Raw genomic sequence first — 12685 nt, forward strand, 5'->3', positions numbered from 1 at the left:
GACTTTATTTTATTAAAGTCAGTTGTGGAGGAGGTATTCTGTCTCAAATGGAGGTGTCCTTAAAGACAGCAAGAAATGGAGTAAGTTATTTCTTATTTCTCTATGGCACTTGAGAATCTGCATAGCTAATACTAGAATAGGCACTAGCAACACTGGAACACGAGACGCCAGAAGTGTATTTTAACTAATCTGCAATTTAATTTCAATCCTGTTATAACTTTGCCAATGCAAAGGAAGGATTGCTAGTTTGTTCTGTTGCTTCATCAGCTCTTGCATGACCTTCATTGTGTTGCTTTGACTACAGAGCTGCTGCTGAATATTGCTGCCTTCTGTAAGGGTTAGTAGGGATAGGAATCCCAAACAGGGGAAGTCCCAGTCCTACCCTTCCCTTCCCAGAGGAGTTCTTCGTCCTATGCTTCCAGATCTGAAACAACGCCGACAGGCATGCTCCTGTGTTAAGCAGCCTTCTGCTATAAGGGAACAGGAGTGTTAAAAAGGTGACTTGCTTTTGATGAACCATACTGCTGCAAAACGGCACAGTGATGAGCTTTTAACTCCCTCTTAACTACGCAGGGGATTGTTTGTGTTTCTCTTAACATACCTCTGTATCATGGAGTAATACCGCTTTAAGGGCATCACATAAGCAACAGCACTGGTAAGCTCTAACAAGAAAACAGGAAGGAACTCCTGAAGTAGAACAACCCCTTGGCTGGCCAGCAGTTTGCAGCTTCCAGGAATGAGGAACTCTCAAGATGCAGTTTCTCATTTCTCTGGTAAGGAGGTTGCATACTGTTTTACATGTTTGTTTATGTTGATTCATATACTTGAGTGTTTCTATATCACTGCCAGAGGAATGAAAATCCTGGAAAATATAGTTGTAAAGATGGTAAACTGGTAGCAGTGCAGGACATGAGGAATTCATCTATCTTTTGCTGCTGCCTTGTAAGCAATCATAAAAATATTTCCTGTCTTCAAAATCTTTAACTCCATGATGGCAACTCAAGGGACAGCCTTTTATATTTTTCCGAAGGAAGCAGGAAGTATGAGAGTACACGTTCTACATCGTAGCACATTTCACAGAACTCTAAAAACTTGAATGATCACCTTTCCCATTTTCACTAATATTAGAACTGAATCAACAGTACAGAACAAGATAGCGCACAGTAGAGAAGATTATTTTTATTTTAAAATGATTATCTAAAATGTATCAGGCTTCACTTTTAAAAAACATCAAGGACAAGTGTTAATTTAACCCCAAGAAGACTAGTCAAGAAGCTTTCCCTCCCTCATGCAAGTGAAAGTTTTAGTGATCACACACTGTAAACCACAGTTCCAAGTGAATCTCGTTTGTTTAAATAAAAGTTAGTCCTTGGACTTCAAAGTTCGGTACAGTAGACACAAAGGTCCCTTGTCCATTAGAAATCTACCACCCTATTTATATTCCTGTAGCACTTCAAGTTATTGACAATAAGACTATATTCCATCATGGTTTTCAATATTACTTTTACACAGGCTTTCAGACCCCTACTGTCAGTTACAGCAACTGTGCTTTGCACCGAGGAAGTTGTATTTAGGGGGAGGACACCATTTAGCTGGCTAGCAAGGAGGCTTGTCAGATTTTAGGTACTGTACAGAAGTACAGCGAGAAATTTCCTTATACGAGGGAGGCCAAACACTGGAACAGGCACTGGTTGATGTCCCGCGCCTGTCAGTGTTCAAGAGGCATTTAGACAATTTCCTTATTGGTAGGCTATAACATTTTATTAGCCCCCAAGAGGTCAGGCAGTTGGACTTGATAGTTGTAGGTCTGTTCTAACTGAACTACTCTAATTCTAGAAGAATTATTTGGCAATATATTAATAACATGAAGGATTTTTTGTTTGGCATTTTGCCAGTTTCAAGTTAAAGCCATTCATTCAACTTGAATAGAGCATTCAATTGCACATTTCATACTGTTAAGCATATGCTCTTTAATAATCACTATTAAATTCCTGATTAACTTCATCTCAGCTACATAAGTTTACAGATCAAGTCCTAAAATAATGCCCATTTTACTCTGAACACATGTAAACATCTTGTCAAAACATAACATGTTTTGCAAAAAAATAACTTAAAGCAAAAAGAACCAGCATAGCAGAAACAACCCAAGTTCCCCAGCATTTGTCATTCAGAGATGCTCATTACCTCCTTTTCTCTACTACTTACTATAGTAGCCCAGCCCAGTAAAATCTGACTTAAATGGTGAAAAAGTAACAAAGAACTCAGTAATGGACAATTAGTGATTCTCTTAAAAGAATTCAAGTTACATTTGGCAAGTCTGCAAGTGATCTGTTTGTCGATTTGGGTGTAATAGGCACTGTCTGACTTGAGCTCTGCCTTCTGTTGACAACTCTTTTTCATTCACAAAAGAACCAACCCTCCACTTGCACATTTAGACATGTAAAATTACAGGAGCTGTAGCACAGTACACTTAAGAATGAGACACCATGGAGGCTGTAATAACACGAAGTACGTTGAGAGAAAGCCAGGAAAGCCACAACAAGTCTTTGTATTCTTAAAAGTTGCTGTTTGGGAAGTTGGTGGTGTCTGTCTTCTGGTCATACTGGTTGGTTCACATTCCCAGACTTCCAAACGTGGGTATCGGTCTTAAGGACAGACACAATCTTCCGAACTGCTGACTGCACACGATGCAGGTAAGACTGAAGTTGGAGGTTGTTTCAGTGGCAGCGATGGGTACTTTTAGGCTATCCTTAGGCTATCCGAAGTAAACTAGTTTTTAGTTTACATTCAAAAAGATGCAGAAAAGACAAAGACTACAACACATAAACAACGTGATACATTGTGTATAACACAGAACTTCACAACAACTACAGCTTCATCTGTGAGAGAGAGTGAAATGTCTGGAAAATGCATAGTCTGGTTTGCTGCCTTCACAAGTCCAGCAGAGAAGATTATTCACCTTTTGAACAGCTGAATCCGCTGTTCTGTAAGGCAAGTGTTTGCCTGTCTACTCTTTAGAAGATAGTGGCTAGATAAAGGGTAGACGTGGCACAACATTTCAGAAGGCCTCTCAGCAGTCTGCCTGACTGAATTCTGTGGAAATTAGTGGTAATTGAACCAAACCGCACTTCTGATTTTGTGAACAGGTGTCCAGCAAGGCTTTCAAGAAACTTTCCTGCTAATCTCTTAAGATACTATTATCAGAATCTACTTTAAACTTAAAGCTAAGAACACAACCAAGACAGTGATTCATTTCTAGTACAGATCATGTAAGCTAGGCGTTTCATTTGTGAGACCAAGGAAACTATCATACTGCACAATATTTAGGAACTACAGTTGTGCTGAGTCTACCTACACTGCAATAAAATGGTGTCAGAGTTGGCATAAGGGGGAAGACTGCAGCATGCATGGGCTGTTTTTCATCTTTCACGTTTTGTCAAGGCAAGTTTGCTTACCCTCCCCTTTTAAGCCTAGGTTGGGGATTTCTCTACTGCATTAATCAAGGGAAAAAAATCTGTCCTTGCCCAAGGATTCTTTCCCATGTACCACCAATCCATGCACACTGTGATTGTAGCATGACTGTAGTCACTGTACAAGTGACCTGACTTCAAAGTTACTACAGTTATTGCTTGCTGGTCTCAATTTTATAATCAGTAGGAAGGAAAGAGTCATAGCAGAGGTCAAGATGCTTTAAAACAAGCCTTGAGAGATTTAACGATTTTTTTTCATCACTGAAACAGTAATAACACTTTGCAACAAAATATTCCTTCATTTGGGCCCTTATCGAAGTCTTGAGAAGATAATCAAACATTCTTAAATCACTTTGCCCTCATCCTTGCTGCATTTAAAGGAAGAGGTGACGAAGTTGCATCATCAACTTCCCTTGTTCACAACCTCTCTCGTTTCTCAGTTTGGTCATATAAGTGGTTCTTCATATTTTCGTCAGAGTTTTGAACTAATTAGGAAAAAAGAAAAAGACACAGAAATCTCTTTAAGGCTCAGAAGTGATAGTTCTTCATCTAGAAATTCCGAAAGGACTGTTAGTACTGCACAGTACTGCACGGCAGAGTAAAGCTACAGATACTCCCACTCCCCAACACACATTAAGAAATAGTTTTGGTAATGCTACACAGAAAATAGGTCACATTCAAAACTAGGGAAAGCTCAGAGAACAAAGAAAAAAAGTAGCTGTATCTGCTACAGGGTAACATTCAGAAAATCATGGTAACATTTTCAGCTTGAATTAAAACATTCTTTTTTTCCTACTTACCATTTGCAATGCCTGCAAGTGCTGCTTGCTTATCCGTTTCTGATTCAGCCTCATTCTCATCTACATTGTAGTCAACGTCCTTGTCCTTCAATGCGTCCTGTGCCTGATTGTCTGGAAAAACATTACATTAAATGAGTTCTATGCTGCACAAGATACAGTTACTGCAAATACCTAGCACAGAATTTATTTTGCTGTCGAGTTAACTGCTGTTTAAAGAGTACGTTTTAATACTGAATAGAAAACCTTTGCTGTAAATCTTGTACAACGAGCAAGATAATTATCTTTTGGGATTTGGAATAAAATTTGGCAATGCATTCAGATGGACAAAGAAAAAGCATTAAGCAATTTCAGAACACAGTACATGACAGCCAAAGAAACAGTAAAAGCTGAAGATGACACTGAAAACGTGATGGAGTTGCTTTTAAATGTATTAGCACCACTGCTACAACATATGTCAGATCCCCCCCTTCTTGTTTTGGCTTGTCCACCAATCAGAAAGCTCTGAACACAGCATAAAAAGAGTACTTCACTATGTGCTAACTTGACACAAAAGCGGTTTTCTGTAAAAGATTGTCTTCGCTCTGTCCTGAATCATCCTGCTCCACACAACTTAGTGTAGTAAAATTTGCTCAAGATGAAGATTTCTTAATACAGATTGCTCAGAAGTAAATTATTTTGACTGCTAAAGTCCGACCTTTATTTTCCAGTTTGCCAGCCAGTAAAAAACATAATGGCATAGAGGTATAAGCATACCCCAGCTAAGATAAAGAGTCTCTAGTTCTCAAGGAGAAAGAAAAGCCAAACTATCTAAACAGCAGCTGATTTAGAAGGAGGCTTGAAAACTTTCAGCCTACAATTGTCCATGTTCAGACCAAAATATCTGCAGTAATAGGCCTAAAGGTCTCCAGAAAAGAAGCTTGAAAGAAGCTTTAGCTGACAGGATGCTGGGAGAACATAAAAGAAAGCCATTTCTGCTTGATGATCCTTTGGCTGCAAGGCACCTACACCATAAGGTATGGTATTTTTGCTAAGCGATCAAGCCTGAAGAATACTGTGCTGGTCTTGCTCTCACTGAAACCGTGACCTTTCGCAGGCCGCACCACAGAGTTTTTTCTTGCACTAATATTTGGATGATTTTTGCACCTGATTGCTACTTGAGTTAAAATGGAAACAGCTAACGTGTATAGTCACATCTCTTTGGAGAACTGCCTGCTCTGGCCAGCATCTTTTTGATGCAGTTGGAAAAATACGACTTCTGCAATGCAGATGAGATCATTTATCCCTGCCAAGTCCACTGTGGTAACATCACAACATAATGCATTGTATGAATGCATTCACTGGGTTGAAAAGCATAGACAGCATTTCCTGCAGTCCATCAGGCTGCTTGTTTACTGTCTGGGCTACCGATTCAGTACTGCATCACACGAGGAAGGGTGAAGGATTTCCACATTCAGAAGAGATCGTAGCAAGGTCCTTTGGATAGATACTCCAGTTGGAAAGATAGACACACAAGACAGGCTGGGATAAGCTCAGGAGAAGCAAGGAACTGAGCCTGCATGAATGCCGTAAGCTTCAACTGCATCAGAAAATACTATTTTGTTCTGTGAAAAAGTGCTGATAACCATAAAAGTGCTGATAGTACTGGGAACACCATGCTGCATGCACGAATTGAAGTCTACCTAAGACTGAGTTCCTTGAGACAGGGGGATGTCTAGATCCTGGCCAGGTTTTGACAAGACATCAGATGTCTCAGCACCGTGGAGACAGACACTGGTTCACAGTCACATATGGTAGATGCCAAAAAATGTCACCTCTGCTGACAACTTCCAATCTTCAGTTTTGCAGACTCACGATAATAAATTTCAGATACCTTAAGTCTCAGGTGGACTTTCACTCGTGTTAGTGTATTTTCAAACACGGGTAACTAGCGTTTACACATCAACATTTTAAGATGACTTTGTGCAAAACATTAATAAGCAGCATCTCTACTCATCAATGCTCTGGATGGGCAACATGTCTCATCCTTTTCAAAAGCGTTATGTTTTCACACAGCCTCAATACCACGAAGTTTCTGGGACTAACATCCCCAGATGCTGTGTGCAGATGATGGAGAGACAGACAGAAAGGCTGTGACAGTGGTGCAGCAGAACCCAGCCTGGTAGCTCCTGCTGCACGAACAGAAGCCTCCATCTTCACTCTCTGGCTGTAGAAGAGTGCTGGGGGTTAACTAACCTTTTACCTCTCATGCTAACCTTTAAAACACCTTATACTAAGTCCAGCCAGCTGCCATCACTATTTCAGAAACCATGCTCCATTCTGCACTTTTATCCCTTTACTTGCAACACACAAAACGCTACCAACCAGCCTTTCCAGAGGGTGATGCACTCTGCTTATCGTCAAAATTTAGGAGCTGCTCCCTCTCCACCTCCTCAGTGTCATCCTGCTCTGCGGCTGGCATTAATGCATCCTGCCCAGCTACATGCTTCTCATCTTCAGCTGGGTGCAGGTCTTTCTCTGCAGCAGCCTTGACTGAATCCTGTGGGTGTTTCAGTTCACCAGAAAGTTTCTCCTCTTCTGCTTTAGGGTCCTGTTTTCTGATGGCAGCTAGGTCACTTATTCTTTCTGTAAACAGTAAAAATGATTGAGTAAAAAAATAGCATCTTTCAGTGGCAGCAAAAGTTAAAAACCTTTAATAAACGCTGCTTCGTTTTTTACATTCAATTCTTGTTTTTCTCTCAGTCATATCAGATCCAAAGAGAAAGACAGAAGACAACCCATGCTTTTCAGACTGGGGACAGCTAAAAGATGAGACTTGTAAAGTCTAGTGACATTGTCTACTGCAATCATATTCACATTGCTGCCTACTTAGAATGCTCACATGTGGGGTTAAAAAAAGTTTGGCAGGTGAAATAGAGCAGTTTAAATAAAAATTGCCATTTGCTACGCAACATCGGGTTTCTGTGTGTTGCGTTTCATTATTGGCAATAAAACAGACTAGGTGTGCAAAAGCATCTCAGGACAAAGTAGTTACATGGGCAGGTTTTCAGCTAAATGATGGCTGTTCTTACAGCCTTCACAGAGGAAACGGAGGTAGGCTGTTGCTTCCAGCAGACATTACCGCATCGCTTTTCCTGTGTATTTGTATTTTTAACTAAAAAACACCAGGACAAAATTTACCCACATAAATTATATGGAGATGTTGTCTTGAATTGCTCTAAAATTACTCCTAGGATTGTAATTTAAGATAGCATGAAAGAATAATTAAATAGGAAATTGGATTTCTCACACACGGTTCTCTGAGACTGATGCACAAGGGCACATCCATTCAAATTAATAGTTTTTTAGGGTTTAATGCAATAAGCAACCACTAGGTTATCTAATCTGATCTCCTGCATATCATTTCCATTACTTGCATTTTGCTCGTTGACAACACATGGAAAGCACAGGCATGCATTTGTTTAAAGCCTAACTTTCAGCCATTCCGTACAGAAGAGCAGCAGCCTAGATGTATCACTTACTAAAACTAGCAAATTTAAAACATGCTTAAAAGTCTTTGCATCCAAAAGCAAGGTATTTTCTCAACAGTACGTGAGCGATATGACAATGGTAGAATGATAACTCTTTTTATTTTCCTTTACATGCAACACATCAATTTCGATATAACTGAACTAGTAGGAATGATTGTAATAAAAATACTTGAACAGATACTAGTTATACCCTCCTACAGCTAAAGGAAAATTGATTATAATTCAGCCTACCAGTGTCACTTTTCCATCTTAATCATGTATGCAAAAATATTTTTTAAGTGTGCCATTAAATTACAAGCTTTCTCACTCAAGTTCCTAAGATACCAGTGATTTCTATCTCACCTTGAGCCTGCAGAGGGTCTGTCTTCTTTACCGTAAGTTCTTCTTTTGGTACATCATTGTCTTTTGGCTGTTCTGAGTCAGTCTGCGTGAACTCAGATTGCTTCAAGGCTGGCAGCTGACTATCTGCCTATAAAGTGAATACACACAGACAGATATTGGTCTTAACATCTGTTCCTGGACTTGGAAGCTACAATTAGATCAGAATCCATTCAATTTTCAGTAGAGATAAAAAAAATAAATCTAAACACTCAGAATTTTTTCTGCTGTTGATGGAGTTACAATCCTGATTATGCAGTGATGTTTCTATATATAAACAGCACATAACACATCACAAGAACTTACGACACCATTAATTTAATTAAAACTGAGATTACTGTTCTTGGCTGGAAACACTACCTGTTACGCAGTGAGGTCCACAGAACTGTAGTCCTGCACGTTTCTCCACTGCTGCCCTGCTACCTCACCAGGGCCAGCAGAGCAGTAAGAGCAGATGGCATTAGCTACTGCTAGGACAGGGACAGGCAAACCGAGTTCGTGCATAATCAGAGTTCAGTTAATCAAGGCTGTACAGAACTGGACTAAAACTATGTTGAATGCAGGCTTCAAAGAAGAAAAAGAAAACAAAACAAAACACACAAATCAACCAAGTAGACAACAGTATCTATTTAACTGGATGAAGCTCACTTAAGGAAGAGTTTTGAATTAAGGATTATTTAATGCTGGTACTGGACCGGTCTCAGAGTCTGACCCATATGATCTGCTTTAAGATTAATGGCTTAGATTAATTGTACATGGCTTTAAGATTAATTGTACACTGTCTTGAAGATCTTCTAACTCGAGAGTCAAAATTTTCTGTGCTGCTTTTACTCATATTAGCATTTAACCGGCCAAGAGCTATGTCAACTCAAATTCAGTTCACACAAACATGTGCGTAAAATGTGTCCAGAGACCATCTTGCAACATTCCAGCATTAAAAAAAAAAAAAAAAAAAAAGTCTGTAATGAAACTGTTTGTCTTGCATATTTATCTTTTTAAAGATCTGGAGAGAACAAGTGTACAGACATTCAGAGACAAACATTTTTACACCTGACTACGCAATTGAGTAAGAAACCCCATGATGTGGAAAGTCATACAGCAAAGAGCTTCCTGTTAGGATTGTTGATAAACTGCAGCTACCTATTGTCCTAAGCATGCCAATAAAATACTAGGTTGCCAAGTCTTCGTATGGTCATTTGGAAAACATCTGCAGAAAGAAGCCTTTAAATAATCAAGATAGTGGAGTTGCAGAGGATTTGTAGGACACGATTACTTGGCTATTCTGAAAATGTTTAAGCTCAGTCGAGGCCAAGCAGAACTAAAGACCATGTTGGGTCAACACCATAAAGTCCAACATCAACAATAAATAATCTAACACTAACTCTTATGAAAGCTTGAGAAGCAACTCATACCACAGAAGATTGGGTAAATTTACTGCAATAGAACTCTGTCTTCCTTCTAGTCATTAAAACCCAAAAATGCTGTATTTAAACATGCTTCTTTTTTATACATAATTAAGCAGCTCCACCAGACACTGAACAAAAATCTGTTTTCCACTTTAGGCTGGGGCACAAATACTTCCATAAAAATATGGAGCCTGAACTTAACAGCTGCAATTCTGCTCTTAATTAGACACATAAGAGCCCTTAATTTACGTTACCTTAAATATCTAACTCTGTAATTTTTAATGATAGAGTTAAATAAAAGAAGTGTGTGTGCTGAAAAAATTTGAGTTGAAGAGGTTGGTCTTCTTGCTAAAAAAATAATAATTTAAACACATTAGAGAGAAATTAATACAGACGTTATATATCTTTCAACCGAAGAGTATACATCAGTCCTTAAAAGACAGAGCTGTTAGAATATCTGTGTATTTATTAACTAACCAATAGTGCAAATTCCATCTTCTTTCTCTATTTTAACCCTGATCTTTCCAGGACATAAGCACGTACACCTTCCAACTCTGCATGAAAAATAGGAAACCACAGTAGCTCAGCCACTGTGCTCTGTAAAAACAGGAATTATTCCAGCTAAAAACTTGGGTTAAAAACTTTCATGGCAATAAATAACTCATCCTCTGTACAAGCAAAAGTTGCAATCCCTGGGCAAACAAATTACTGTGAAAGTTGCAGCTTGACATAGAAGGCACTATCACAGACATTAGGGAACATCAGAAAACAGAATCTCTTCTGGCTGCAGCTGTATCGGTGGTTATCTCAGCTGGCACCAACCCATCTGTAGATTGAAAGGAGGACTAGTAAAGTGCTGCCTGATTTGAGCAATGACTGCCATTCAGCTACAGGACTTGCTGAAGAAGGCTGTAGGTGTGTTGTAGAGGGGCTTTAGCCGAGCTTCCCAGGTGCCAGGCTGGAACTGGTACACAAACCACATCTGGTACAAGCAATGTTAATGAAAATCTGCTGCAAGGCATCACTGGAAATTGCGTTGATCACCTCTTCAGTATGCTCTTCCCCTTATCAACTTTCCAAATGGTTTGTGTTTTCCATCTTCCAATCAAATAGGATGCATTTGCTGTACAAGGTTTCCCTGGTGTGTCCAAATGATGGGTTTGTTATTTACTCACTTACCTGGCACTGTTGATAAAAATTCCTGAGTTAGACAAACAGGAGCTTTCACTTTCTTCTAAAGGGGTAAATGGCTAGCATTTACTGTCTCTAACGCTTCATTCTTTTTGCAGCTCTTTCAAATAACACAGGTTCCCAGGATAAAAGGTCACAGCTTCAGCAGTTCTCCCTTTTCACATAAAGAGTTTGAGGAGAGCAGAACAGAGGCTGGAACAATTATCTGAACCCCGGGGGTCAATGGGAAGATGTTTCAGCCATTTTCTCCCAATCGTTTCTAGCAATTTGCAAAACTCAGGTTCAGCTCTCAATGCTTTACCCTTTCCACTTACTAAGTCACCAAATTGTTCCTCCAAGCAGCCTTTTTCCTAGGCAAGGAGTAAAAGGCAGATACTACACCTAAACTCTCTTGCCTTTGCAATGAGAGTTGGCCACTCATATATGGTAAAAAGGCCCAAATGCAGCCACACGTACAAATGTAACATCTGCCACAGGTGCCTGTACTCCTGATGAAAGGAGACATCCAAATAAATTGTTGTACATCCCAATAAATTAGCTGCCTTTTCAACCAGGAGTTTCACTACCTGTTTCCAGGGCTGTTTGTAGCAAGCTTAACTGCTCAAGTCCTATCCCTGATCTAACCCCACATCACTGAAGAAGCATCAGTAATTCACATGCCAAGACAACATGACCATCTGAGATTTCTTTTTCTTAGCATTTTTCCCACCCTCTGCATCCCAGGAGGAAAGACTGGGTGGGCACACAGCCACCTCCTTTGGCAAGCCTGCACTGATACTGCTCAAAGTACATACAGCAACGTTTTTTGTGCCTTTTTGATTCAGAATAACCAAAGCAAACGGCTAAAACATTTGCTCTCCCCCTCATTCCCACTGCAAAAGCCTGAAATTTGTGTTCATGTGGAAAATCGTGGCACTTTATACCTATTGACGAACCCCAGAGTCGCTAGTGGAGACCTATGGACTACAGTGTCATATTCGAGGCTTGCTGGTACTCTGAAGTGATTCACCGTACTTTTATTCTCATCATGTATCCTCATCCAACTTCAACACACAAAGCTTTGTAAAGTCCTTTGACAAAGTCAAAAGGACCAAAGCTCAGCAGCACAGATATTCTTGAAAATACCACCCTCGTTAGCAGCTCTCGAGTCCTGCCCCACTCAGAGAGACAGTGATTTGGGGAACAGCAAGGTCTCCTGCAGCCTCTGCCTTGTTCTGCATCCAGAATCTCTCAATTTCACATAAATCAGAAACATTCAACAGGCGTGAATCAGAGCAGTACAAAACTTAATGAGCTAATGTTAGCTGAAGATAGCAGAAAGGAGGAGAACCACTTAAGAATTACTTAGAAAAAGATTTATAAGAAACTACGTCCACCATACCTGGCCACTTTTTTTGGAATCTTCTGGGAAGTCTTTATTTTCTCTGTCTTGTGATACATCACTGCCTTTTTTTGTGATCTCATTTATCCTTTCTTCACATTGTTCTTTTAATTCTTTCATCTGGTTGATGCACTGTGACCTGGAGAAAACACGAACAAGTGAGTAGTCATGAACTTTCATCCACATCCATAAAATAACTCTTCTAAAATGTTGTTTGGTAACATTATTCATTCCATTCCTTTTTTTTTATTTTTTTATTTTTTTAAATCTTCTTGGTTCTATTACCTGGGCTTATATTTGAGAAGTCCATAAGAAAAAAAGAGGATGCTAACCTATCCCCTAGAGACAAACCCAAGGTGCAGGTGGTCCAAGTTCCACTTTAAGAAATTAAATTGCTTTTGCTATACCAGCTTAACAAGCTGTATGGATTTTCTTGTCTTTGACTAATCAGTCCATTTCACTTAAGTCAAAAACAGTTTTGATCCCTGAAAATTTTCTGTTATGATAACAGAAGCACGTATTTGGGTTTTAG

The 12685-nt window shown here is 39.6% G+C and overlaps 1 protein-coding gene across 2 annotated transcripts in view; it reads right to left on the reverse strand.

Moving 5' to 3' along the window:
• Positions 1 to 1159: 1159 nt before the first annotated feature.
• Positions 1160 to 12685, reverse strand: part of GOLM1 (golgi membrane protein 1) — a 29027-nt gene continuing 17501 nt past the window's right edge. For both annotated transcript variants that reach the window (XM_084503871.1, XM_084503872.1), the window contains exons 6-10: positions 12154 to 12292; positions 8140 to 8266; positions 6632 to 6892; positions 4271 to 4381; positions 1160 to 3955 (exon numbers count right to left, since the gene is read on the reverse strand). In XM_084503871.1, coding sequence (XP_084359997.1) covers positions 3888 to 3955; positions 4271 to 4381; positions 6632 to 6892; positions 8140 to 8266; positions 12154 to 12292 — 706 coding nt within the window. In that variant the 3' untranslated portion in view covers positions 1160 to 3887. The remainder of the gene's footprint in view (positions 3956 to 4270; positions 4382 to 6631; positions 6893 to 8139; positions 8267 to 12153; positions 12293 to 12685) is intronic.

Source organism: Aythya ferina (assembly GCF_964211825.1).
Source record: "Aythya ferina genome assembly, chromosome: Z".
Taxonomy (NCBI): Eukaryota; Metazoa; Chordata; class Aves; order Anseriformes; family Anatidae; genus Aythya; species Aythya ferina.